The following is a 27494-nucleotide window of genomic DNA, read 5'->3' as shown; positions in this document are numbered from 1 at the left end:
GATTAAATATTTCTTTACTTTTATTTTTTAAATGGTAGGGAAACTGAGATACTTGATACCAGCACAACTTCTACGGTTTAAATTGTATCCATCTTGCTTTTAATAATAGGGTTACAGAATTTTTAAAATCAAATTATAAGCATTTGTATGAATAAAATAGCTATTGTTTCTGGTCATAATATCGTAACTAAAATCACAGACAATATGACTTCAGGCAAATGTCAATTGAAAGATGGTTCAACTTACATTAACAGAATACTGACCTCTGGAAAAATTAGTAGAATATCAATTACTAGAACATACTCCTTTTAATTGTAAATATTCATTATGACCATCTTGTGCAAAAAATATATCTTGAATTATAATAGCTTCTGTAATGTATTTTCTGGCTTCAATAATTAAGTTTCAAACCCACAGAAATTAATTGGGTTTGATAAGAGAACTTCATAGAACATAAAATTTTCAAATATAGATGAAATAATGTAATGAGCTTAAAATTTACTTTAAGATGTATTTAGAAAATATATATATATCAGAATGTCATAAGAAACCCATAGAAAAATTAGAATTTTGGCCAGGTGCGGTGGCTCACGCCTGTAACCCCAGCACTTTGGGAGGCTGAGGCAGATGGATCATGAGGTCAGAAGATCGAGATCACCCTGGCCAACATGGTGAAATCCCGTCTCTACTAAAAATACAAAAAAATTAGCTGGGGTGGTGGCACGTGCCTGTATTTCCAGCTACTTGGGAGGCTGAGGCAGGAGAATTGCTTGAACCTGGGAGGCAGAGGTTGCAGTGAGCCAAGATTGCACCACTGCACTCCAGCCTGGGTGACAGAGTGAGACTCTGTCTCAAAAAAAAAAAAGAAAAAAAAGAAAAATTAGAATTTTGCTCTTCATGTAGCTGATAAATATGATATGAATTTTATTAAATCACTTATAAAACATTTAGACAATTGACTAACAAATAACAAGTTAACATTTACATTGTAGTTTTTTCACATCATAGAATTTTGTGTCTTACTTATGTCACACTCTGATTCTGGTGTTAATCATCCCTGTGTAAGTGACTTTCCAATATATGGTGATTCAAGGACCTAGGGTTCTTTCCTTTTGTCGCTTCATCTCATAAGGTCTTGGAGCTCCTCCACATATATTTGACAAATGGGAGAAAAGAGCATAGGGAAGGTACATCTACATACTTTGTAAATACATTTGCCCAGAAGTGATACCGTGTATACCACTGCCACTCACATTCCACAAGCAACAACTAATCACACAACCCATTGTGTTGCAAGAGTAGTTTACAGTCCCAGGCTAGGAAGCCACTTCCCAGCAAAAACTCAATATTACAGAAGGAAAATGTAAATTTTGGTGGCTATATCATCATATCTACCTCCCTAACAATGATAATAATCTTTTATTAATATTTGCTTACTTTAAGAAAGATATTATATTATTTGATGTGCTTAATATATATAATTCAACAACTCTATGGGCTAAGAAATGTTCTTGTAACTATATTATACATGAGGAAACAGGCACAGGAAATGTTCCAGAATATTTTTTATGAAAGGACTTTCTTATGGTAGAAATTGAATCTCACTCTAATTTTTCATTAGAAATGATAATTTTCACTTACATATAATATCAAAAGGTAGTGTGTATTTAAATATAGATCACAGAATAAATATTTTATTTTAAAAAGTAATGTTGGATGTATCATGAAACAATAATTAATTTTCCTTTTTATATTCAATCCCGCTTTTTTCATATATAAATTTGTTGATTAGTAAATGTTTTCAAATACTGCTTGTAACACAAACACTAAAAATTCAATTGCTGTATCATATGTTTCTATCATGTGAAGGGATAATTACCAAACCTAGTAAAAAGTCAATTTTCTTTATACACCAATACTTCTAATTTGAACAATTTTAACCCAAGGACTTTGATGATTTCTATCAGTCAGCTTCATATTTGAGCAAAGTAGGAACAAGTTTACTATTTACTTGATGAATTAGCAGCCTGCTTTTGGTCATTAAAAACACATTATTTTAGAATCACTAAAAATTTTCAAAATTGCTGAAGTTATAACTTGTACTGGAAGATGTTTAAGAGAACACACACATATTATTTTTCTTTTCCATTTGTACATATTATCATCTTTCATTCTTTTATTGGTCTTAACCAAATAATCAAATATCAAGGTTCCTAATACTTGTAATTCTACAGAGTTTTGAATTAATTAGGTTTGTTTTTGGTTACATTCAACAGAGAACACGACCTATAGGTGCTTAATCCAGTAGGTTACCCATTTTTCTCATATAAGGAGTTATCTGACTGCAGTGGTCCAGAATGGTGCAGCATATTCATGATGTTGTCAATTCCCCAGGCTCCTGTTTTTCTGCTCCCACCATCTTAAACATATAGTCTTTCATATTCATGGTTGCAAGCTTGATCCTGTGTTCTAGACAGAAAGCAGTAGAAAATGCAAATGGCAAAAGTGCTTTGTCTTAGCAAGTTTTACGTTTTTTAATTAAATGGCCTAGGCCTTCCTCCTGCATCCCACTGTCTAGTACTGGGTCACATAGCCACTTGTAGCTGCAAGGGGGTCTGTTTTTAGCTGGATACCTTATTGGCTCAAATGAAAACCAGAGTTCCCTAAGGAACAAAACATTACACTAGTAGTGTCCTATTTCAATTCTTGAGAACCACATCTAACATTTTGACAATTTCTTTTAAATTTTACTTTTAAAGTTAAGACAAAAGCATGCAGCCAAACTTTCCTGAGTGACAATAATTTATTCTCTTGACATCTTTCAGATATTCTCAAATATACTACAAAGTTGCCACTTAATATAGCATATGCTTTGCAAAAATAGGTTTATTGCCATTTTAAAACTTTCCTATAAAAGATAACTCAGATAGGACTTTGATCCATTAAAAGTTCTGATCCAGCGAAAATTTAATTTTGATTTTTTGAATAAGTTATTATGTTAGTCTTGAAATGCATTTTATTGCTTTCAATCATATTTTCAAGTCTTATCAAAATGTTTTGCTGTGTTATTTATTTTTGACTGTGTTTTGAATAACTTGTGATTGCTGACATACACTATGTGTCCAAATGCTCACAACATAGTAAATCAGTATTAAAACAGAAATAATAAATACTATCCTTTTATAATTACATTTTTATTTTGATATATTTTTAAACTGCTTTCTTTCTGCTTTATTTCAGGAAATAAGAATAAACAAGTCAGTCTTAAATTTTATAGAACCATTATGACTGTATTTTCAAAAGATGAAAGCATAAATTTTACTGTGAAAAGCTAGAAAACAATACTGGTTGAAGATGTAGCTGAAGCATATAAAGAAGATATAATTTAGGCTGGGCGTAGTGGCTCACACCTGTAATCCCAGCACTTTGGGAGGCCAAGGCAGGCAGATCACGAGGTAGGAGAGTGAGACCATCCTGGCTAACACAGTGAAACCCTGTCTCTACAAAAAGTACAAAAAAATTAGTTGGGCATGGTGGTGGACGCCTGTAGTCCCAGCTACTCAGGAGGCTGAGGCAGGAGAATCACTTGAACCTGGAAGGCAGAGCTTGCAGTGAGCTGAGATTGCGCCACTGCACTCCAGCCTGGGTGACAGTCAAAAAAAAAAAAAAAAAAAAAAAAAGAAGAAGATATAATTTTGAGATCATCTCTGAGTTTAGAGATGATGCCAAAGCAGGCCTTATTATGGTGGTGAATTGAGAACTAACTATACACACAGGAGGGCCAGTCTAAGAACTCCTCACATGTGGTCAAGAAGTTGGTACTTTACCTCTCCCAACTCTGTTCTTTATTTAGTCTTCAAGTAGCTTTCCTTGAGCAAATACAAAATAAAGAAAATAAGAAAGCAGAATTTATTTGATCAATAAAAAGTAGTACTTCCTTTTTTGGTCTATACATTGAGCATTATTTCTGGCTTAAAAATATACAAATTGGTATTAACTCACTCCAGGTAAAACCTTAGGAAATATCAGTGTTATGATTTCTGATTTATGTTTGAATATTCTTTAAAAATGGGAAAAAACTATGTTTTCAGGCATTAGCATCCTGTCTTCAGATTTGATTCTTTGTGTCAGGCCTCTGAGCCCAAGCTAAGCCATCATATCCCCTGTGTCTCCACGTATACATCCAGATGGCCTGAAGCAACCGAAGATCCACAAAAGAAGTGAAAATAGCCTTAACTGATGACATTCCACCATGGTGATTTGTTTCTGCCCCACTCTAACTGATCAATGTACTTTGTAATCTCCCCCACCCTTAAGAAGGTTCTTTGTAATCTCCCCAACCCTTCAAAATGTACTATGTGAGATCCACCCCCTGCCCTCAAAACATTGCTCCTAATTCTACCACCTATCCCCAAACCTATAAGAACTAATGATAATCCCACCACCCTTTGCTGACTCTCTTTTCGGACTCAGCCCACCTGCACCCAGGTGAAATAAACAGCCCTGTTGCTCACACAAAGCCTGTTTGGTGGTCTCTTCACTCGGACGTGCGTGACACTTTATAGATGCTCTCAGCCATTTTCACATATAAGTAATATTTGATATTCTTTATTACCTTGGATTAGAATACTACAGAACTAAGAGAACATTTCAAACTTGCTCATTTCAGTAAATTTAAATTCTCCCTGGTTTAGACTCAACATCCATTACTGTAAACGGCTCTACATGTAGACCAAAATGAATACTTAGTCAATTCTCCTACATCTATTTACATGGACAACAATAGAAAGATACTAACATCATTCGTTAAGCGTTTCTAATATGTCAAGCTTTATGTTAAGTACATGGATTATCTCATATAATCTTCACAGTAGTCCCATCTATTACCATTTTTCAGATTAAAAATCAAATACAAGAGAATTAAAACAACTTGATCAAGGCCACAGCATACAAGAGACACAGTTACAATTCAGGCACTAACAGAAAACCAATAAAGTTTACATCTAATACATCTAATTTAATAATAAAATTCACATGAAGTCCAGAGAGGTACATGACCAGAAATGTGGCTAATAATTTCTAAATCATTTCCATCCTGCTGATATATGAGCTACAGTGTGAAAGTTTTGCTTAATCTTAAAATGGAAACGGGGAAAAAAACAAAAACAAAAACAAACCTAAAGGAAATGATTATGTTAGGGAGGAAAGTGCTTGGTTTTTGAACCATGAAGAAAAATGAGTTAATACTACTTTGAGTGATTTTACATTTGAATCAAACTTTACATTGACATTCCTGGATTCTAAGAAAAATCAGGGAAATACGTGTGATAAAAACTGTTCAGCAGGTATGAGTATACATTAGTATAGATCAATAGCTTTTCTTAATCATTTGACTTTGAGCATACTGTCTGGATTCTAAAGGCAGAATAGGATAAGAAGAGACAGAGTAGCATAAGGAGGATCTGTATCAAGTCTACAAGCTAAAGATAAGTTGTTTTATCTGATGATTCTCAGAAGACCAGATATTATCCTAGACAATTCTAAGACTAATCCTAAAATGTAAATAACATTTAGAAGTAGCCTGAGGTCCTATAATGTGTATGTGTGTGGTAAGGGTGTGGGCGGGGGTTGGAGGGCTGCTGGGAGAGGTAATGGAACAAGAGGTTGCCTCAGAATCCTCCATCTTAAGAAGCAGTTTAAGCTGTACTGAGGCAGCTTGCCTGCCAATAACTTTTGCTGCAGACCTTAGCCTGGGGAAACATTTAATTTTGTAAGATTGGGGTTGTTTTCTCATGTTACTGAAAGAGTGAAAAAGTAAAAGGTTTGTGCCTTGGGGTTGTTTGCCCAGACTAGGAACTGTGACATTAAGCTCAATCCCATCTTGACTTAACTGTCTCATTTCTGACACCTATTCCTCCAAATTGGGATTTACTGATCTGTGAATGTCATAACATAACCAGGAAACTACAAAACAGATTTAAAGAGAAAGATTAGATGCTGAGTTCACATTTTCTAGATACAGAAAGCGAAAGGGGGAGGCTGTCAAGGATGTATGCAGAAATATTTTCCAAATATGATTTTTAAATGTTTGATTTTTTAATTTTTATTTTTAGGTAATTTGACAGGAAGTTAAAGAGAAGTAAAGCAACTGGAAAAAAATTATAGCAACAATTTCAAATGAAAAATTTTTGAGTTCTGCATTATAAATCACTGGGTTACTTTACTTGGAAATTCTGGTTTATAATGAATTAAAGGATTAACTTATGAAGAATAATACAATTTATTTAAAATTGAGTTAATTTAATAAGTGAACTCATTTAACAATTTTTCATAAAGTTCTCTTTATATGTTGCTTATAAGGTCAGAATAAGAGAGTTCAGTGATGGCTGTGCAGTCCAGTTTGGCAGCCATTAGCCATATGTATCATTTAAATTTGTATTTTAATTCAATAGAATTTAGGATGCAGTTCCTCAGTAGCATTAGCCACCTTTCAAGTGTTCAATAGTCACATGTGGCTAGTGACAATCTCATCGGAGAGCCAAAGAGAAAGATCACTTCCATGCTTGCTGAAAGTCCAATTGGACCGGAATAGTGAAACAGCACGGGCTCTAAATTTAGATAGACCTCAATTTAAAATCATTAGCTGAGGTTAATGACACTTACAAGTTAATTTATCTGTGTTGCAATTTTAATGTTTAAGTCACAGGCAGCATTTTCTGCATCATGTCATTGTTGTTAGGATTAAATGTTGTGACAGTCTTAGCTCAGAATGTCCCCGTTTAGGAAGTTTGTATTGTGAGAAATTAAAAGGATGGGCTCTGGAATCAGGCCTGTGTCTGAATCCGAGTCTGCTCCTTAGCAGATATGTGATTTGGGCAAAGTACTTAATTTTCTAAACACCAATTCTTTAGATTGAGATAACAATACCTACCACATAGAGGCGTTGTAAGAATTGAAGAATTAACTGAGAAAATACAAGTAAAATACTTTACATAATGCATGGTATCTATTAAATAGTCACACGTTAAGTTCAAAATGTGAGTTACCTGTCATACTCAAGGCAAACTTGTATACCACAAAATAACTTCCATAAATTTCATAAACTAAAACATAGAAAGTATAAAATGCTGCCAAATATAGAAATAACAATAATAGTAATAATTATCACTGCTGCAATTATTAAAGAATAAGATATTCCAGTAACTCAATTCAGCCATTACTAAAATAGAGTCTTTTCATCAACATTTTACTGATCGTCAATGTTTTAAATAATGCTTTTTATCTCATTATTGTTATCATGGTTCCTTCACTTAAGGGAGAATAAATTAACAAATATATGTTTAACTTATGTTAACACAAATGCAATGTTTATGTTAACATAAAGAATAGGATTTCTTTATTGTAATTTCATTTTAAGTGAATAACTATCCTTTGCCACATACCAAGGTATCTTAAGAGATAATAGCTTGTCTCCTTAGCACACCTCAATTTTGAAAGATGACATTCACTCTAGGTCCTATGACCACAAGAGTTAAATTTTAAAATGGTCCACAGATGGGATTATTTTATTTTTAAGCACTTCCATGTATGCACATATGCACATTAAATTTACTTCACAGAAAGGCCTTAAGTGTTTTAAAACTCTGTTTGGAAAAGCCTTGAAATTTGAAAAGGAAAGATTTCCAGGCATTGGTTGGTTTGTGGTTTTACCAACATGATTTTTATATGTGTAGATTCTTTACAGATGGTATTTAAACTTTATACTCTATACTTTTACATTCTCCTTTTAATCTATAACTCTTTTATACTGTGTGCACTTTACTAATCACACTGAAATATGGGTGTGTGCATATGGCTTGGAGCAATGAAGTATTTAAAAGACATTTAAGGTAAAAAAATCTGTGTAGGAAAAAAATGTAATGCTTATATGGTTTATGCAGAAAGAATATTTAAAATGGAAAATAAAGGCTACTTTAAAATATAGACGAGTCTCACCAAAAAATTTGTGCAAGGCATTTGGTAAAGCATAGGTATAATTGTTAAAAATACTATGTTTTCATTTAAGGTTAGTATGCTTTTCAGAAAAGAGGAAAACATCTATATTGTTAGCAATTCAAAATTACAGTTTCTAGGTTGACTAGCACGGAACTGAATACTATAGTGAGTTGTCCTGGCTTAAAATGTCAGTAACAGCGATGTTTAATGCCCTCAAGGAACAGTAGGAATATAACTGTTGTAGTAAAAACCACTTAAAGTTTTCCAGGGCTATTATATTCATGCTATCATATGTGCTACTAATTAGATAAATTTTATCTTTTTCCAGTCTTTTACCAGTTTATGAATTCCATGTCATCTTTGAGTATAAAAAAGTGTACATTTTAACAAGTATTTATGCTCACTGTTCCCCCAAAATACTTTAAAAATCCTACTCTTATGACTTTGTTGATTTGGGGGAAAAATGAAGTACTCTTCTTTTTTAAAATTCTTTTGCATAGACGGGGTCTCACTCTGCTGGCCAGGCTGGTCTGGAACTCCTGGCCTCAAGCAAACCTCCTGTCTCAGCCTCTAAAAGTGCTGAGATTTATCAGCGTGAGCCCCAGTGCCCAGCCTGAAACACTTAAAAGGCAAAAGAGACATGCTTCATAAAATGTTATTTCTTGGCTCCCTTTTCAAAAAATATATGGAAAAACTGAAAGAATATAAAATACATAAGAAAGTATTTATCACTCATAGACTAAATGTACATAGGAAAAATAAAGAAATAAATGAAGCAATTAATGTAACTATCTCTTGAACATCATTTGTGTCCAAATTCCTGGTGTGAAACACTGCAGTCTACACAATGATAAATAAGAAAGAATCCTGGATTGCAAGAAAATAGTCCAGAAAAGGAAATAAGGCATGAACTCAAGCTACTATATGGTGAAAAGTTTTATAGTGTTTCATTTGAGGGAGCTATGTCTGTCTGAAAGAATCAGAAAAGACCATGGAGGAAGTAGAATTTGTGCTTGAAGGACAGGAATCCATAGGGAAGAAGTTGTACAGAGAAAGTCCTAGAAGTGGTAAATGCAAGGCGTGTATTGAGCACACAAAATATTTCAGTTTGATTGGAATATAATCTGTAAAAAGAGAATGTTTAGAAATAATTGGGTAAACGTTCATCGAATCAAGATCATAGAGAACCTAAATGCTGGATACTGTATTGAATAGACACACAGTTGGTACCCTAAAATCATCTTGATGATAGGAGCAACAAGAACATTATTTTTGGAAGACAAAAAGAAAGATTGATACAAGAAGAGATTATATGTGGAATCCAGGTGGGTGATTTTGTAATAGCGCAGGGACAGGATGGGGAGCACCTCCCTGCACCAGGAAAGAGCAGTAATGGCATTGAGAAAGTTTATAGGACGATATGCTCTAGAGGCAGAATCCATGGCACCTGGCAAACAATCAGGGGTGATACCAAGGGAGAGAGACAGAAGCCAAGTAAATCTGAAAATTTGGGACTGGCGTTTGGGAGATGATGCTAATGCTATCAGAACTGGAGAAATCAGAAATGTAAGAATTTTGGGGGTGGACTGATAAGTTGAAATGATGAGTAATTTTTACTTATACTTTTAAGAAATACTTATTGATATTCTATTATGTGCCAGAAGCTATGCTAAATGCTGGGGATGAAATGCTGAGTGCAAACAGATTACAGTTCATTGACGAAGACACCTTTGATGCTTGACAATACAAAGAAACATAAACATGAAAGTAACAAATGTGACAAGCACTTGAGACCAGAGAAAAAGTGCTTCTAGTGCTTCTAGGGAGATTGTTTCACCCACTAAAGTGACTCTTAAACTGAAATCTGAAGAGTAAGTAGAGGGAGTCAAATAGAAGAAGACGGCAGCAAAAGGCCTTCTAAAACAGAGGTCATGTGTATGCCGCTACAACCATGACAGGGCCAGGCGTGGTGGCTCAGGCCTGTAATCCCAGCACTTTGGGAGGCCGAGGCAGGTGGATCACTTGAGGCCAGGAGTTCAAGACCAGCCTGGCAAACATTGTGAAACCCTGGGCATGGTTGGCGCACTTCTGTAATTGCAGTTACTCGGGAGGCTGAGGCATGAGAATAGTTTGAATCTGGGAGGCGGAGGTTGCAGTGCACCGAGATTGCATGACTGCACTCCAGCCTGGGTGACAGAGCCAGACTCTGCCTCAAAAACAAACAAACAAACAAACAACAACAGCAACAACAACAACAAACCCACTACAGAATCTGATGGAGAGTAGAAAGAAGATGGTTGTCTAAGACGTGGAAAGATGGCCATGTTGCTGGAGCAGAGAGCAAGGGGAGAGGAGGTGCAATCCCAGAAGAGGGGAAAGAAAGCTAAATCATGTACAGCCTTATAGTTTGTGTTAAGCCAGGAGCAAGAGGATGACACTGAAAATTTTTAAGCATGAAAGTACCATAATCAGAAGACAAAGTGGTAATATAGACTGTGTGGTAGTGAGAAACAGGGGAGAAGTGAACCTGTTTAAGAATATTTCAGAGGAAAAAGGGTAGGGTTTTAAGATATGATATGCATTAGAGAGAAGTAAGGGCCAGGGTAATTTCTATGTTTTTGTATTACCCAATGGGATAAATGATATTAGCATCAGTGGAAAAGGTCCACATAAAAAGAGGAAACTATCAGCTGAGTTTTAGACATACACAATTTAAGCCAATAAGATAATTTGCAATTTCCAAGTAGATATACCCATAGCTATTAAAAATGAAGAATAGCTATTTCTGAGGTTGGGGAAAGGTGGAGATAAAGACCTGAAAGTCGTTGGCACAGAAGTGGTAGTTGAAGCCATTAGAGCAAATGAAATCCTAAAGCAGAATACAGAATGAGATGAGGGAGACCAAAGACAGAACTTTAAGAACTATCCAACATAAGAAAATAGAAGGAAGACATTCCCAAAAGATTGGCAGGGAAGAAACAATCACAGAGGTTGGGAGTAGAATAAACTGAACAATAAAGCTCAATGGAGTTTCATGAAGACCTAATTACCCATATTGTTCATGTATAATCCCTTTTATATATTTAATGATATGAACAGCATCAAGATGTACAAACATTGACTTTGGTTGTCTAGACTCCCTCCCTTCAAAACTTCAACACACACACACACTCACAGACACACATACACACGCACCTGTTCTCCTGCTGTGTTAGGTAAGTATGAGGTAAATGGTTATGAAAGTACTCTTTATTATCCTCAATAATAGGTCTGTATTTAGATAAACAGATTCTTGATATATTCTATTAAGATCTATGAAAAATAGAAACAAGAGAAAAATTATCTCTAGCATCAAGTGTCAAGAAATTACAGCTATTATTTGTCTGCATTTAACTTATTGAGATATTGTGGCATGCAGCCAGGTTAACTCAACAATAGACAGTATCAGCAATGTAACAACAAAGTCACTGGGCTTACATGATAACTATAAAAGGATATTTGCTGTATTGTTCTTGCCCTTGGAATGCTCCTTCCTTCCCTTCCTGTTTTGTTGCTGCAATAGGATGTCAGCTCAAATTTACTGTCATTATTGTCATTTGGCCAATGAATATTATGAAATGTGGTAGGCACTTAACGAACATGCAGTCTGAAGTCTGACTCCTTTAAAGAGTTTATCGGATTGGCCGAATGTTCTTGGAATATGAATGTGACAATAAGGCTTGTCTCTTCCCCCATGTGAAGTGAACCCTTCAGAATGGCTTTGTATCTCAAATAAAAGTTATGGTCTTTAAGAAATGCAACTTACTTTCTCAGAAATTTTCAACATTAGTCCACAGCCTAAGGTAGCATCCAGAAATTCCGTAAGAATTTCCCTAAAAACAACCAAAATCTATCTTCATGAGAAACAAGCCTAAGACAGAGTTTCTTAACCTCTGCACTACTGACATTTTAGACAGGGTAATTCCTTGTTGTGGGGGTTTGTCCTGTGCACTGCAGGACATTTAGCAACATCCCTGGCCCCTATCTTCTAGATTCTAACAGTACCCTAACTCCTACAAGAAGCGATAATCAAAAATGTCTTCAGACATTGCCAAACGTTCCCTTGGGGGCAAAATCACTGCAGGCTGAGAAGCACTGGCAAGAGAAGTATCTTAATGGAAAGCAAAAATGAGTAGAATTTGTAAAATATATACAGTATAATCACAATTTAATTTTCCCTTTTCACTTTCTATCATTATATGGTATAATTGTACCTAAAGAATAAAGGCAAGCCTTTAAATAGTAAAATCACCTACTAATAGTAACAATTTTCTAATCTTTCTTATCATAATGAAATATTAGGTAAGCTCTCTGAGATGGTGTTTGCATTTTTTCTGTTTTGGATTTTACATACTAGTTTTATTCATTCATTTATCCACTCATTCATTCAATAAGTATTTCCCTTTATGCTCCAGGTAATAGGTGTTGGAAACAAAATAATGATTGAGATAAGCAAGGTTGCTGCTGCTCCAGTGGAGTTTAAATTCTAATAAACAAAAGCACAGTACACAAATAAGATTCAGCTAAGCAGAGGATCAATACAGTTTGATGTTATTGAACAAGGATTGGCAAACTATGCTGGCTTATTTTTGCAAATAAAGTTTTATCAGAACACAGCAACACATTTACTTATATATTGTCTATGAATGCTTTTCTGCTGCAGCACCAAGGTCAATTAGCTGTGATAGAGAACATATGGCCTGCAAAGCCTAAAAATATTTGCTATCTAGTACTTGCAGGAAAAGTTTCCAGACTCCTGTAATAGAGTGAGATTGGGTGGCCATTTTTGATTAATTGGAAAACAACATTTTGCAAAGATGATAGCTACTAGACATTTAAACTGATAGCTACTAGAAAGAATCAGGCCTGAGAAGAAGAGACAGGGAAGAGCAGGAAAAGGAGAGGCTGGAAAGAAACCCCTAAGGCAAGAATGAGCTAATGTGGTTGAGAAATAGGAATGGTCAGGAGATGAGGTAGGAAAGATAATGTGTGCCAGACCATGCAGGGCTTTGTAGGTAATGCTAGAGATGAAGATCTTTACTCCAAGTGAGATAGGAAGCTGAATGGGATTTGAAAGTTTTGTGTGTTGTGACCTAAGTTACGTTTTAACTGGAATATTCTGGCTGTTCCGCTGAGAATAGAATATAGGAAGGCAGGAGAGATAATTTAGGAGGTTAATAGTCAACAGACAATAATTTCTTGAGCTGGACTATTAGTGAAGACGGAGAGAGGGAATGAGTTTGGGTTAAGTTTTAGAAGTAGAATTTACATGACTTGTCAGTAAGGTAGAAATGAAAGGTAAAGAAAGAAACAGAATCAAGAGTAACCCCTAGATTTTCGAAATAAATATGTGCGGGAGGAAACGGGCTTGAGGGTTTATAATATCAGAAGTTCTGTTTTGGGTTTATTAAATATTCATGTAGAAATATCAAGTAGATACAGAGATATAAGATTCTGGAGTGGCAGGGAGAAGTCAGAGTTGAAATTAAATATTCGGATGGTATTTAAGGCTATGAGAGAGAATGCGGTCATTTAAAGAGATGTTGCAGGTGGAGAAGAGCAGACCAGAGGACTAGTTGGTTCCCCACTGAGAAATTAACTAGGAGAGGAGGATGCAGCAGAAGACAACAAGAAGTGGTGTCTGGTGAGAAAGAAATAAAACTAGGCAAGTGTGTTGTCCTGGAATTGTCATTCGATGAATAGAATACCCCATTGTCTTTCCAGAGCAACTATTTATGTTCCTACTTTACAAGAAACTGAGAGTTAATGAGATTGGGTGGCTGGTCAAAACTAGTAATCAGCGGAGTGAGGACTAAACTCAGATCTTATTCATCTTACATACAGAGCTCTTGTGGCCATGAAATACCTGAGGTGGATGCTTGGTTTTTGTCTAGTTAGCACCTCTTTGAGGAACTATCTCCTCACTTCATCCTCATTCCGTAATCAGATCTTCAATCTTATGGCTCCAGTAACTGTTTGGGGTATCAATTAATGATACAAGCCAGGCTAATCAATTTTTCTTAAGATTTTTTTTTTTTTTTTTTTTTTTGAGACAGAGTCTCACTCTGTCCCCCAGGCTGGAGTGCGGTGGCGCGATCTTCGCTCACTGCAAGCTACGCCTACCGTGTCACGCCATTCTCCTGCCTCAGCCTGCCGAGTAGCTGGGACTACAGGCGCCCGCCACTACGCCCGGCTGATTTTTTGTATTTTTATTAGAGACGAGGTTTCACCGTGTTAGCCAGGATGGGCTCCATCTCCTCAACTCGTGATCCGCCCCCCTCGACCTTCCAAAGTGCTGAGATTACAGGCGTGAGCCACCGCGCCCCGCCAAGAATTTCTTTAAACTGTGGAGTAGGGGACTACTTTCACAGGGATAATAAGCTGTGAGAATGATGAACGCCTTGAACTGCCAGTGTCTAACGTGCTACCAACTGGGGGAGGATACTGCTTACAAATAGGACCAATGCTGAAACAACATAATAGTTGTGTGAGCATCTGGAAACTCAGTGGGGCCTGGGGATAACAGCACAACTCCCCCAGACCCGGCTCCTTCCTTCATTTTACTTAAAATGGTTTGAATTGAGTTTTTACCATTTGAACTCCCAGAATTTCTAGTACAACACTTTGACTTGTTTATCTGTGTATACCAGCGTATCTCCATCCGCACATAAAAGATGCTTAATAAATATTTATTAAATAAAATGGAAAATGAATATTTAATAATAACATACCTTGATTTAAAATTAAATCATTAGTTTAGCTGTTTAACTTTCAAAGGATTTTAAAGGCTTTTCCTCCCATTACTAGACAAAGATGTTCAGTTTTCTGAGAAAACATAGTTGCAACCAAAATTGTTGATCTTTTCAAAATGTCAACATTGACAAGTAAATAATTTAACTATTTTTTAAAAATTTAAGGTCACTCTCTTCTTTTTTCTCTCCCCTTTATTTTCATAGTTTGGTGAATGGACAAAGAAGAATTTTAGGACAACATTCATCTAATGGTTTCAGTTGCCTTTCTCTCTCTAGTCTTTAAAGTATATTATCCCATTTACCCTTTTTCCTACGTTTGTTCCCCCTTGGGTTCTGACTTGACAAATTGGTCTTCAACCTAAGTGTTTATAAAATTCCTTTTGTATCTCTAAGTTGCGAATACACCTTTAAGCTTATGAAAAATAAGTTAGTATGACTACTGGTATAATCACTGTTGCCATTTTATTATAATTTTTTTCCTTTTGAAAATTGTGAGTGAAGATTATTAGAAATACGAGTCTTCCATTGTGTGGGGGAGGAAAGAGAATTTTCAATTATTCCTCATTTTAATGGAATCAGAATGAAAAATCTGACTTCTCTATCTAACTGTAAATGTAGCAGCAATAATCTTGGTGCTAATTTTTCCTTTCTGAAATTACTGACACTGCTACCATTTTTATTACCAGAAGGAAAGTAATCCACTGTTTTCTGGGACTACCTTAAAGAAAAAAGTAATGAAATTTTAGCACTCTCTGGAATTTTTAAAGTGTCCACTTCTAGGGCCTATAAATATTCTGATTCTACCTACCACAGTCTCCACACCTGTAATGTCTTAAATCAGAAACTGTAACAAATCTGGTTTGTGGCTATGAACAGAGTGGGCGCCACTGAAATACACGACCACCACCCTCTACAGTTAACTTTAGTCACTGCATAATTCATTTTTACTACTGCTGTGTCTTTTCTGCTTTATCAAAAGTTATGATTTCAAGTTCTATTTGTACCTTTTCTGGCTTAGTCTGAACCAGCTTTTTTTTTTTTAATGTGTCAGGTTATTAATCAAATTTATACTGTTGTAAAAGTTTCCATTACTCTCAGCATCTCTTCCTGCCCCCGCAATTTTTCACTATTTGGATCAAGGTAGCATTTACTGAGTACTTATTTTCACACATTGTGCTTTGATTATTATATTTAATTCTTTTTCTATTTTTAATGTACATTTTATGATACAAGCATCACTGAGGCCTCTGAGATAAATTCCACCCAGTTGAGTTCATTTCAGACTTCAAGTAAACATTTTTGTTTCCACAGTGATAAGCTTCTTTATTTAGTTAAGAATTACATATTAGAATCTGCTATGTATGAAAGGACACACATCTAAATTATACAAGCATAAGAATATTTTCATCAAATACTGATTCAGCATGTCTCTTCAATTATATGTTGTATATGAGTTTATTATAAAATGACTTCTCTTGAATTTCTATTTCTTATTGAAGCTTAACCTTTGATGACATCGCCAAAAAATGTTGAGCCATTCTTCATAAGCTTATCCATTTCAGGCATTAGCTAAATGTCATCTGGTGGCTTCTGTTACATAAATGTTGAATCAGTAAGAGAAATTATCTGAAGTGGACTTGAAGACTCTTCCTTTGATTCTAGTGAAGAGATCCTTTAAAGTAGACTTGACAGACTTTCTTGGATTTGGGTCTGCTACTATGGTAAACGGTCCTATTGATCACTAGAGTTTGTGTGTGTGTGTGTGTGTGTGTGTATATATGTGTGTATATATATGTGTGTGCATGTTTTAACTGATGGGTTATGAGAAAGTTATAATTAATAACTTTATTTAGGCAATCAAAAAGATGGGCAAAAAAATTAACTAAGTAGTATTTTGGATGAAATAGACTCGAGCTTAAACAAAACAATGACCTGACAGACCACATCGGTGGTAGAAAAGGCTGTCTTAATAAATTTATTATGTGTAAAATGAACAAGTCTAAATATGCTTGGTAATGAGACAGTGTCTGCAAGAGTATTCATACATGAACATTATATTTTAAGAGAGAAATACCAGAAAGTGAAGAAATAGAAAGCAAATAATTTGAAGACCAGTTTAAAAAACTTAGACTATTTATCCTAAATAATAGAAGGTACAGGAAACTTTATGTTGTCTTGTTAATATACTGTAAAGACTTTTCTACCAAAACGCACATTGCATTTCTCTTTATGGCCCCAATTGGGAGAATTGAGGTCACTGAGACATGTCTAAGTACATAGATTTCGGCTGCTTGTAAGGAACAGCTTTCTTCCCATAAAGAGAAGTACCTAAGTGGGAACAGAATACTCTCTTTGTGTTTAAGCAAAGGTCGTTATATCACAAAGCGGGGTTGTATTTGGAATTGAAGCATTGAATCTTCGTAACCCAGAGATTTTACTCTATCCTAAGCTATTTCCCCATCTATCAAACCAATGATTATTTAACCAGATATTGTTAGGAATTGTGATATAACCCCAATTCTATTCCCCTTCTTGACTTCCCTATTTTTTTTAAGTAAGATATGTATGTCATATACATATCTTTGATAAAAGTATATATCTATATCTACGTATATTTATAAATAAATGTTCCTTTTTACTTCTTTTCTAAATCATATTTAATTAAAATCAAAGTCGTGATCCTTTTTCTTTAAAACGTATGTCTAATATTCATTATTTTTAACTTCTTTTCATTGCTGGAGCTGCCACATTTTCCCAGATCCTAATCTGCTCAAACCCAAACCAGGTAGATAGCCTGCTAACAAGAGCCCTTGCTACCAGTATCCTCATTTCTATATTTTCTTAGATACTCTACCATACCAATAATACATCCCTTAAATCATAATTTTATTTTACCTTTTACCTCTTTCCCTTTTTAAAATTTCCTTTGACTACAGAATTGGTACAAACTCCCAATTAAAAAATTAAAAAATTCCCATAACTTAATTTTTATTATGTATTGAATTTTGTCATTCTCACTGTGACCTTTCTGGTATGGGGGCTGATACCGTTCTTTCCTAGGGACATCAAGACTTGATTATTTGTGTGCACTTCATCCCCCAATTTTAACTCCCATCTCTGAACTTCAATTTCCTTCACTCAGTATCCTGGAAGGTCTAGCATACTTTCTCTCTGGTGTACTTCCTTACCTCTCTTGCCCAAGTTAAACATCCATTTTTGTCTTAGTTTATTGTAAGCACTGTAGTTACATATTTATGTACATATGTGTTGAATAAGCTGGTAGCACTCAATTTACAGTGTGTTTGAAGAAGCTCCAGATTTATAATATATCCCTGTTCTTTTTTTTTTTTTTTACAAATAATATGGTTTAATTGTGCATATGTAATCACAATTCTACAATAACACTTACTTCCTACAACATTAGACCCTGAGAAAACATGTGGCAATTCTCTGTGAATTTGGAAAGGAAGCATTCACCTATGAAAGAAAATGCTTCCATCAGGTACTTCAAGGTTGAAGAGGCAGAGGACAAGCTATCCACAAGGAATTTGGAAGAGAAGCTTGTTTCAAAGTTGGATGAGCCATGGTAAAATCTCAAACAGTTTGTTATTTTTAGCTCTGCCAAGAAATAGCTAATTTCATGCAAGAATTATCTTGCATCTGACCCAGAGCAAAGACTCCCTGGCTATTCTTTGTATATGTTGATGCAATGGGAGGATTGTTTCATGCTTTAAAAACCAAGTAAGGAAGAACTTGAGAAAAAGAAAAGAGAGTTGTAGGGTAGGTAGGTAAACAATTTTGCTTTTCTTTTTGGCAGACTTATTTGTAACTGAAAAAGAAAAGACTGTCAAGATATTTGGTAACTAGGAAGAAATGAAGTGGCTATTTTCCCCCCAAATTTTTATAAACCTCTTTTTCTAAGTCAGGTTCCTTTAGGAAACTGACTAACTAGGTAGTTAGGTCTTTCTTTCTCTGCTGTTGACATTCAACACAAACAATTCCGTCATTTATCCTTCTATGTATATATATATTTTTTAAAAATCAATGTTTGCAATTTTGATTGCCTTCTTCACAATATTCTTGAGACTTGTGAGAATAAGATGAAGCATTAAAAATAGGTCATTTAGAGAGCAGGCATAGGGAATGGAGAAGTGTAGGAAATCAACTGTTTCATCACCCCAGTCCCTTTCCCAAGACTGCCTTCTAAAATGCTGCCTTTTATTTTCAAATTCATTTTTCTTTATATTCAGTTCACCTTAGGTAGTAAGAAAGGCTTTGATCTATATTTTATTGGTATTACTCATATGAATACTCCTTTGTATTATATAGAGGGTATAATCTACACATATCTCCTGACCTCACCCTGCCTCTTGTCCTTGCCTGCTGGTCATGAAATTATATTTAAAATGTACATCTGTTTATTCCTTAATACCAAAGATTAAATAGCAACATGAAGCCTCCTTCATTTTCTCTTTTTCTGTTGGAGATTGAGGTTTTCTTGTAACCAGCAAGCAAAATAAAAACAAAAACAAGACATGACAGAAAAAAAAAAACGGTACATAAGTAGACTAAATGACTTCCTGTTGGGGAGGTGTTTGACTGTGTGGGGGTGCACATAATCAAAATCATCAATCCTACCCAAGCATGACACTGGCATAAAACACTACCAAATGAAGACATCCTGTTATTCCTGCATAAAAGGTAACTATTTGGGAAAAAATAACATATTAAGCTCATATAACTGTCAGTGTGAGAAAATTTGTCATAATTTTTCAGCAGTCAGTTGGAGGAAAGAAGACTGAGAGAGAACAGGAACTTGCCTGGAAAAAAAACATAACACAATCTGGGTACAATGTGTACAGTGTGGGTGAGCTCTGACATTAAAGAGCATAGAGTCATAGAAACTTGAAATTGGTTAAGTAAAGAAGGCCTGGTCAGATGGGCTTGGTCAGATTTGTATTTCTAAAGATAGAAAAGGTACAATAAAAATATGGTATTATAATTTCATGGGACCACAGTCATATATGTGGTATGTCATTGACTGAAATGTTGTTCTGGGGTGCATGACTGTATATCTGTGTACTGCTCTTTTTATAGCAGAGGTCTCCTTTTTTCCATTCTCATAGGGTGACGTGCCCTTAAACTCTTCCTTTTAAAATTATCTCTCAACATATACACTCTTTAAATTTCTCATTCCAAGATTTTGCTCTCTTCTTTCCCCACATAACCTGCATTTATGTACAGGTACTATTTAAATTCTCTTATCCACATTTCTCATGTTTCTCTTCTCATCTCCAGTTGTTATAGCCTATGAATGTTTTGCAAAAAAAAAAATTATTTTTTGAGTCAGGGTTTCACTTTATCACCCAGGCTGGAGTCCACTGGCAGCATCCTAGCTCACTGCAGCCTTGAACTCCTGTGCTCAAGTGATCCTCCAGCCTCAGTCCCCCAGGTAGCTGGGTCTACAGGTGAGCATCATCATGCCCAGATATTTTTGTATTTTTTGTAAAGGTGAGGTCTCACTATGTTGCCCAGGCTGGTCTCAAACTCTTGGCTTCAAGGGATCCTCTTGCCTCAGCCTCTCAGAGTGCTGGGACTATAGTCATGAGCCACTCTGCTTGGCCTGCAATTTTTAAAATAAATTGGAACTCTTTCCTGTATTGAAACTGTTGCTCACTCCATAGAAACATGGAAATCTCAACTTTTGTTTTGTGATTATCTATTTTGTCCTTTGTTTGTCTATAATATCTTTTTCTTCTGTTATTCTCTGAATGTTGTTCCTCAGGGTTCAATTATCATCTCAGTGCTCTTCTTATCCTATGTAATCTCCTTTTATGGTTTAATAACTCTCAGGTATTACTCAATTGTCAGTGTTGCCAAACGTGTGATCATTTATATTCGATCATCTGATAAACATCTGCTTATTCCATAGATGTCTTAAATTTTCCATTTTCAAAATTAAGTTCATTCTTTCTTTCCCTGAAATAGATTGTTCTATAATATTCTTTATGCCAGTTGTTGAGGCTCTCACCCAGTAATTAAAACTAGCACACTGGCAGTTATTCTTGACTCCTCCATCTTTTGCACAGCTCATATTTCTGTAATTATCAAAGACCACTAAATTAACTAATCAGTGGTTCTCAGCCTCCCTTGCTAACTAGAATCACCTGGAGATCTTTAAAAATGTTAGATCAATTAAAACAGAATTTCTGGGAGTAAGACCCTAGAATTTGTTTTTCTAATGTGCAGAGAGGAATGGAAACCACTTTTCTCAGATGTCACTTATTTTTTACCTCTGCCCCATTTCAGGTCCTCATCGTCACTTAATGGGTATCTCCTATATATGGCCACTCTGCCTTCAGTCCTACCCCCTCCGATCCATTATCAACCCGGCCATTAGGGTAAACATTCTCAAATAGAAATGTTACAAAATCATCTCCCTTGCCTCTTCTGTTTCTATTATATACACTCTCCCCTGGCTTAAAATCCTTCAGTATCTTCCCTTGAAAAAAAAAAAATCAAATCCTAGCTCTTTAATTGGGCACATGAAGCCATATTTTAACTTATGCATCACTTGCCACTTTTTGCCTTTTGTTTACTGTTCTCTGCTTCCCACAAAATGGACTTTTTTCCTATTCTCTCTTCTTCTTTTTTTTTTTTTGAGACACAGTTTCACTCTTGTCATCCAGGCTGGAGTGCAATGGTGTGATCTCGGCTTACTGCAAACTTCACCCACCGAGTTCAAGCGATACTCCTGCCTCAGCCTCCCGAATAGCTGGGATTACAGGTACCCACCATCACGCTCAGCTAATTTTTGTATTTTTAGTAGAGACGGGGTCTTGCCATGTTGGCCAGGCTGGTCTTGAACTCCTGACCTCAGGTGATCCACCCACCTCAGTCTCCCAAAGTGCTGGGATTACAGGCGTGAGCCACCACACCTGGCCTCTTATTCTCTCTTCATACACAGCTTTCTTTCTTTTATGGCCTTGTTCATGAGCTCTCCTCTGACTAGAATGATCCTCCTGTGATTAACTATTAATCCTATTTATCGTATATGTCTTGGTTTAGTAATTACTTTCTCCAAGCTGGGTTGAGTGCCTTTCCTCAGTTCTCATAATGACCTCTGCCTATAGAAATTACTGCTTTTACCACTTGAGTTTATAATAATCTCTTTATGTTCCTTTCTCTTTGGAAACAATGACTGGTTCATAATCATCTTTGTACATCCTGATGTCCAGCATAATGCTTGGAATATATTAGGTACTTTAAAAAAGGCATATTAAATAGATGAGTGAATAAGAAATCAGAAATTTTAGCTGATAACATAAAGATAGGTGCCTAATAAGTTTTGTCCCCTAAAACAAACAAGATAATTAAAATAGAAAAAGATCATTTCCTTTATACTGAGAGTAGGAACTTGAAAACCAATAGGGAAGACTTTCTGTAGATTTGCAATATATTAGATCTCTACTGGCATTGTTAGAGTTACTTCTGTAGGTCATTTTCTTCTGATTTCTATATTTGTTTTGGATCTTAATTTGCCTTCTTGAGTAGAAAAATGAACATATAACTGGTCTATGTTAATTTTATTCTGATTAGCGGTTACTTTTCATGTAATTACATGGTTTTTACACTATAAAATAATCCATGAATTTAGGTTTATTACCTACACCTTTTAGGGTTCAATCACCCTGGATAAATTTGCCAATTTCCCCATCTGGCAAACTGAGTGGTGTGATCAGTACCAAGATCCCCTTCAGCCTTAAAATTTCTGAATTTTATATTGTTAATTAAAAAATAAAAATAAAAATTCAGTGTTGTATTTATTTGGTATTAATCAAAATGCATGAGGACTGTAGAGACACTGTTATAACAAATTCTAACTTTACATTCTTCACAAAAATCTTGAGGGAAAAGAAAATTGTCCATTTTTTTTGAATCATGGCTTCTTAGGGAAACACAGGAAACATGAGAGGGGCATGAAAAAAATATAGAACTGAGACGAAATAGTAGGTTTACTCCAAGTTTACAAGTAGCAATATTTAATGCTTTGGTATAAATCCTCTTTATTACAGAGAACAACTACCAAATAAATCATTGTGTGGAAAAGAATTGACTTGGGAATCAACTGTCTGGGAAAGAAAATCACAAAGAAGTGATTGTGAAGACATTCATTTGTTCTTCAGATAAGTAACTGTTTAATCTGAAGTAAACTTTGGGATGGAAAACTATTAGGAACGTTTCTTGCTTAATTTTGCCATTGTACGCTCTGATATTGATTGTTCAGGATTATTGAGCACACATGCTGTAATGAGAATTGTATATAATTTACTATATATACTTACATATGATAGACATTAAAGGATATATGTGTCTAGTAATAGCAGATGTATGTTTCTGCCCACTAAAGAAATGGTTGCAGCTTTTAATAAATATGGCTAAGGGAATGATGTTAAGATTACGTGTGTGTGTGTGTGTGTGTGTGTGTGTGCATGCACATATTGTTCTGGATTTCAAATGAGTATACAAAATTATCATTATCTTACACCACTTGCATTGGGATCTTCAGTTTTTCCTTCAAGAAGTGAATTATTAATAATATATTTAACTTTTAGAGTATTATTGTGGTAGGACTCGCCAGTTTCTTGCTACAACATCTATTCATCCCTTTCTCTTTAGAAACAAACTAGAATTTTTATATTGCTTCCCATAATAAAAAACATATTGCCTTCCAGATTTTGCAGCTAAATTTGGCTATGGGACTAAATTGTGGCCTTGAGTTGTTTAAGAGAGATACTTGTGAGAGTTCTCTGAAGATTGGTCAAAGGAAACTAACTCAGATGGAAGATCCATTTGCCCTCCTGCCTTTCCTCTTAGCTTTTAGCCTTAAAATCAGTGGTGATGGCTGGAGAGCCAATAGCCATCTTGGAACACGACGTGATTCTGAAGGTGGGAAGCAAGGCTGGGATGGTACAGAATAAAGATAGGAACTTGGGTCCTTGAGAAAATTGTGGAGCCACCATATCTACCTATAATTCCTGCTTTCAGCCTTTTTTCTATGTGTGAGAGATTTATCTTATTTAAGTCAGTTATTTTTGTTGTTAATACTGTTGTTAAGCTAGCATTCTAGTTGAGCCCAAGCTAGGACTCAGAGTCTGGTTATATCTGATGAGCCCCTGGATCAGCATCCCTCAATGCCAACTATTAAATGTAATGGGTTAATGATGAATGGAACTCTGTTTCACGTAACAAAGAACAACTTGTTATGCCCAAATATTACGAGGTAATATTGCTCTTATTTCTCTCTAACCTGAGATTTGGGTCCATGTTCTCTATGAGAAATTAGAAATTTCTGTTGTGGTATTCTGTTTTTGTGTTAGGATGGTCACTGTAAATCTACTTAATAGTAAAAATAAAATCTTGCTTGGAATTGTGAATTAAATGAATTCTCCATTGTGCAGAAACACGAACAGCATTATATTTTGTATGTAATACTTTTAAACAGTCAATTCATTTATTCAATTAATATTTTTGAGCTATTATGGGTTACATAAGTTATGGAGGGGCTTTGTTATTTAGTCAATTCATGTCCAATATCACAGAGGTCAGTTGTGAATTTGGAAAAAAGAGAAGAAAAGAAAAATTAAAGCAAATGACAAAAGTCTAAATATTTTCCTCAAATAATTGTCTTTTTTTTCCTTAATGTCTTGTGTTTACAGACTGGAATTTAAGCCGCATTTTTCTAGATGGCACCAGCCTATTGGTACATATATTAATGTCAAACAGTAATGCTCAAATTACACGGGTTCACAGCTGTCTCTACATAATTTCTTAAGTATTCTTGCCACGAAGTCTCCCCCTCTTTTCTGGGAGACCTGGGGGAAGGGTCTCACATGTCCTTATGACCGGTTTGCTCACATTACTCACTTACTAGCCATCCTCGTGCTTACAAGATCCTTCATGTAGGAGCTCCACCATTCTGTCTCATGTCAGGATCTTCCAGTAGAACACTGCTGTCCCGTAATAAGGCCATATACATGTTCTTTCTAGGTTACAATTTCCCACACTGCTAACTGATGCTGCATTCACTTTAAACTGCACCCTACTGGGGACTGACTTGTTCTATAGAAATGAGGTGACTGTTTCTCTAGCCAACTCTGTCAGCTTGAAGTACTACTGCTTATGTCCTAAAGTCTCTTATGGAAACATTTCTTTGTGTTCTTATTTATAGTCCTGAAGCATGCATCTTTCATTGTGCTTTATCTCTTGTGTCTCTACTGGAGGCACCCGGGGTATGAAGTTTTATCCCAGCAGTTATTTATTCCCCGTGCACATTTACTTTTTCTAATAATTGGCAGGGAGGACTTCTACTGCTCCATCAGTTTAAGAGAGAAAACCAAACTGAATCCCAGTTTCAGCTCAACTGGGAACCCTGCTACACCAGAACTTAACTTGGATTCCAGATTGCTTGATAAAATAGCTAGTTGATGATAAGCTATAATTTCTTGACCACACGCACACACACACACACATGCGTACATATGTACATACAGCAGTTCCCTTCATACACAGGATATGCTCAAACCCACAGTCCATGCTTGAAATCTCAGAAAATACTGAACGCTATATATACTATGAGTATTCCAATACATACATACCTATGATAAGTTTATGAAGTAGTCACAGTAAGAGATTAATAACAATAACTATTAATAAAATAATAACAATATGCTGTAATACAAGTTATATAAATGCGGTATTTTTCTCTCTCTCAAAATATCTTTTTGTACTATACTCACCTATTTTCAAACCCTGGTTGTCCACAGGTAACTAGAACCAAGGAAAGTGAGATGGCAAATAAGTGGTAAGGGATGCTACCGTATCTCACATACGTATATTTCAAAATATGTCAAACCATATACCTCAAAACTTGTAATTTATATCAACATGATATGCTTGATACCATAGGCAATGCCATTTTCTCATTAAGTCATCTCTTTCAGTTGCAAAACACCATATAAAAGGAATGGCACATGCTATAACATGTATTTTGGGTATTTTACATTTATCCAGATATGAATATAAGTAATATACTTAGTTATAATATTCCCTTAAGCCACTGTTTTGCTACATGCTTCTACACATTAATTCTTTTAAAATTTATTTTAAAGGTAACACAGTTTTTTTCTTTTACAGTCTCCCCTTAGTAAATGTAGCTACTACGACTATGAGTAAAAGAGATATGGATGGGTGGAGGAGATATGGAGAGGCCAGCACTTTTGTAGATAAATGCAATGTGAAAACAAGGAACTACCCTTTAATTACTGGCACAGAAATAATGACAAGGAAACAAAATTACTTCCTGCATCACACTTTATCACCTGACTGGTTGCAAAGACACATTTTTTTTCTGTTTTCGTCAAATTAAAATCTTAACCATGTAAATTCAAGGCTGTAAAGGACAACTCAGGATCCTTCATAGTAATAATTACAGTATTAAAATTCTTATTTGCTAGAAAGTGGTTAGAACCATTGAGAAACATTTTATCAGGTTACGTGGTTAGAGCAAGATTTGAAAAAACAAAATCAAAAACAAAAAACCCATTGTAAAATATCAGAACATCTGAGATGTCCAAGCTGAAAAGTATAATAAACGCTATCAACTGTAGTGGAAAGAAAGTTCCAAAGTATGAAGTCCAGAGCAATTGTTGGTAGCATGAATGGTGGGATTGAAGTAAACTGAAATAAATGGAAGGCATTTGTTTAACCTATGATATTGCTGAAAGACAAGTCCCAGCACAGTAGCTTTCTCCTTTAAAGACTAGCCAGATGTCGGTCTTTTTAAGAGCACAAAGAAGGGAGCCACAGAAAGAGGTAACAATGCTGGTAGAGAATGGCAGCTACAGTAAGGTTGTTTTTAAATGGATAGAAATCTATGTAAAGGTGACTCCGACAAAACACAGTAGCTGTCTCCTCCTCAGTCATTTAGGCAGAAACTTGCACTAAGTAAAAAGGTGCAAGGTATTTATCAGCAATTCCCATTATCTGGTACTTTTATTGCTTTGGCATGATTAGCAGAGACTGTTTGGCCAGCGTTGTCAACTATCTGCTTTCTCATCAGCCTGATGTTTGGTCTGCAATCCCTCTAAAACTAACAGCAAAAGAGAAACTCAGAAACTTGGGAAGTTTTAGTTGGCATTCAGGTGTCACCCCTAGCCTACTCTCTGTGAGATTTACTCTGCATTTTAGAAGCTCGGTGGCTGTTGCTCTTTTTGATAGCCAACAAGAAGCAACGTCATAGACCTGTTTGGCTGCTGTCCTGGGTAGAAGGGTTTGGCAGCCCTAGGGAGATGAATTTCTCCAGCGTTGGACCCGCCCAGAGCGGAGAAGCAACACCCTTCCAGCCACTACTCTGTTGCTATGAAACAAAAGACTAGGAAGGTAAGCGAAGCAGGAAGTCCCGCCTTTCAGCCCCAGATGGCTTTGGCTCCCGGTCCCGACGCTCACGCCCACCTGCCACCCCTTATTGGTTAGCTCCTTCGTGCCTTGCATCCCTTCGTCCATTTCCTTTCCCGTTTCCACTTTCGTTCCCGGGAGAGTCCAGGCCCCTCATTTCTCTCCGAGTCCAATTCCTTTCTGACGTGCTGCGAGCGGGCCTTCCTCTGGGGCCATTGTGTACTGTGGAGGACGTGGACGGGGCGGCAACGC

The 27494-nt window shown here is 35.8% G+C and overlaps 1 protein-coding gene and 1 long non-coding RNA gene across 5 annotated transcripts in view; one reads left to right on the top strand and one right to left on the bottom strand.

Annotated features, from left to right (window-relative positions):
• On the bottom strand, positions 1-27468 carry LOC129532667 (uncharacterized). Of its 2 annotated transcripts, XR_008678506.2 has the most exons (4): positions 27300-27468; positions 25586-25616; positions 3828-3869; positions 2089-2469 (listed from the first exon to the last, which is right to left on the bottom strand). It is a non-coding gene; the product is annotated as an uncharacterized lncRNA (long non-coding RNA). The 2 variants fall into 2 exon arrangements; XR_008678507.2 differs by lacking the exon at positions 25586-25616 and having other exon boundaries at positions 1-2469; positions 27300-27416.
• CBLB (Cbl proto-oncogene B) overlaps positions 26992-27494 on the top strand; it is a 211710-nt gene continuing 211207 nt past the window's right edge. Inside the window, exon 1 of one of the 3 annotated variants that reach the window (XM_063703996.1) lies at positions 26992-27227. Coding sequence is in view for 1 of the 3 variants with exons in the window: in XM_031009427.3 (XP_030865287.1) it covers positions 27264-27315 (52 nt within the window). In the remaining 2 variants the exon portion in view is untranslated. Of the gene's footprint in view, positions 27228-27263; positions 27316-27494 lie in introns of those variants that run through there. The other 2 variants (XM_063703992.1, XM_031009427.3) reach the window with 2 other exon arrangements.

Source organism: Gorilla gorilla, chromosome 2 (genome assembly GCF_029281585.2).
Source record: "Gorilla gorilla gorilla isolate KB3781 chromosome 2, NHGRI_mGorGor1-v2.1_pri, whole genome shotgun sequence".
In the NCBI taxonomy this organism is placed as follows: Eukaryota; Metazoa; Chordata; class Mammalia; order Primates; family Hominidae; genus Gorilla; species Gorilla gorilla.
This window is presented reverse-complemented; position numbering and strand designations above follow the sequence as displayed.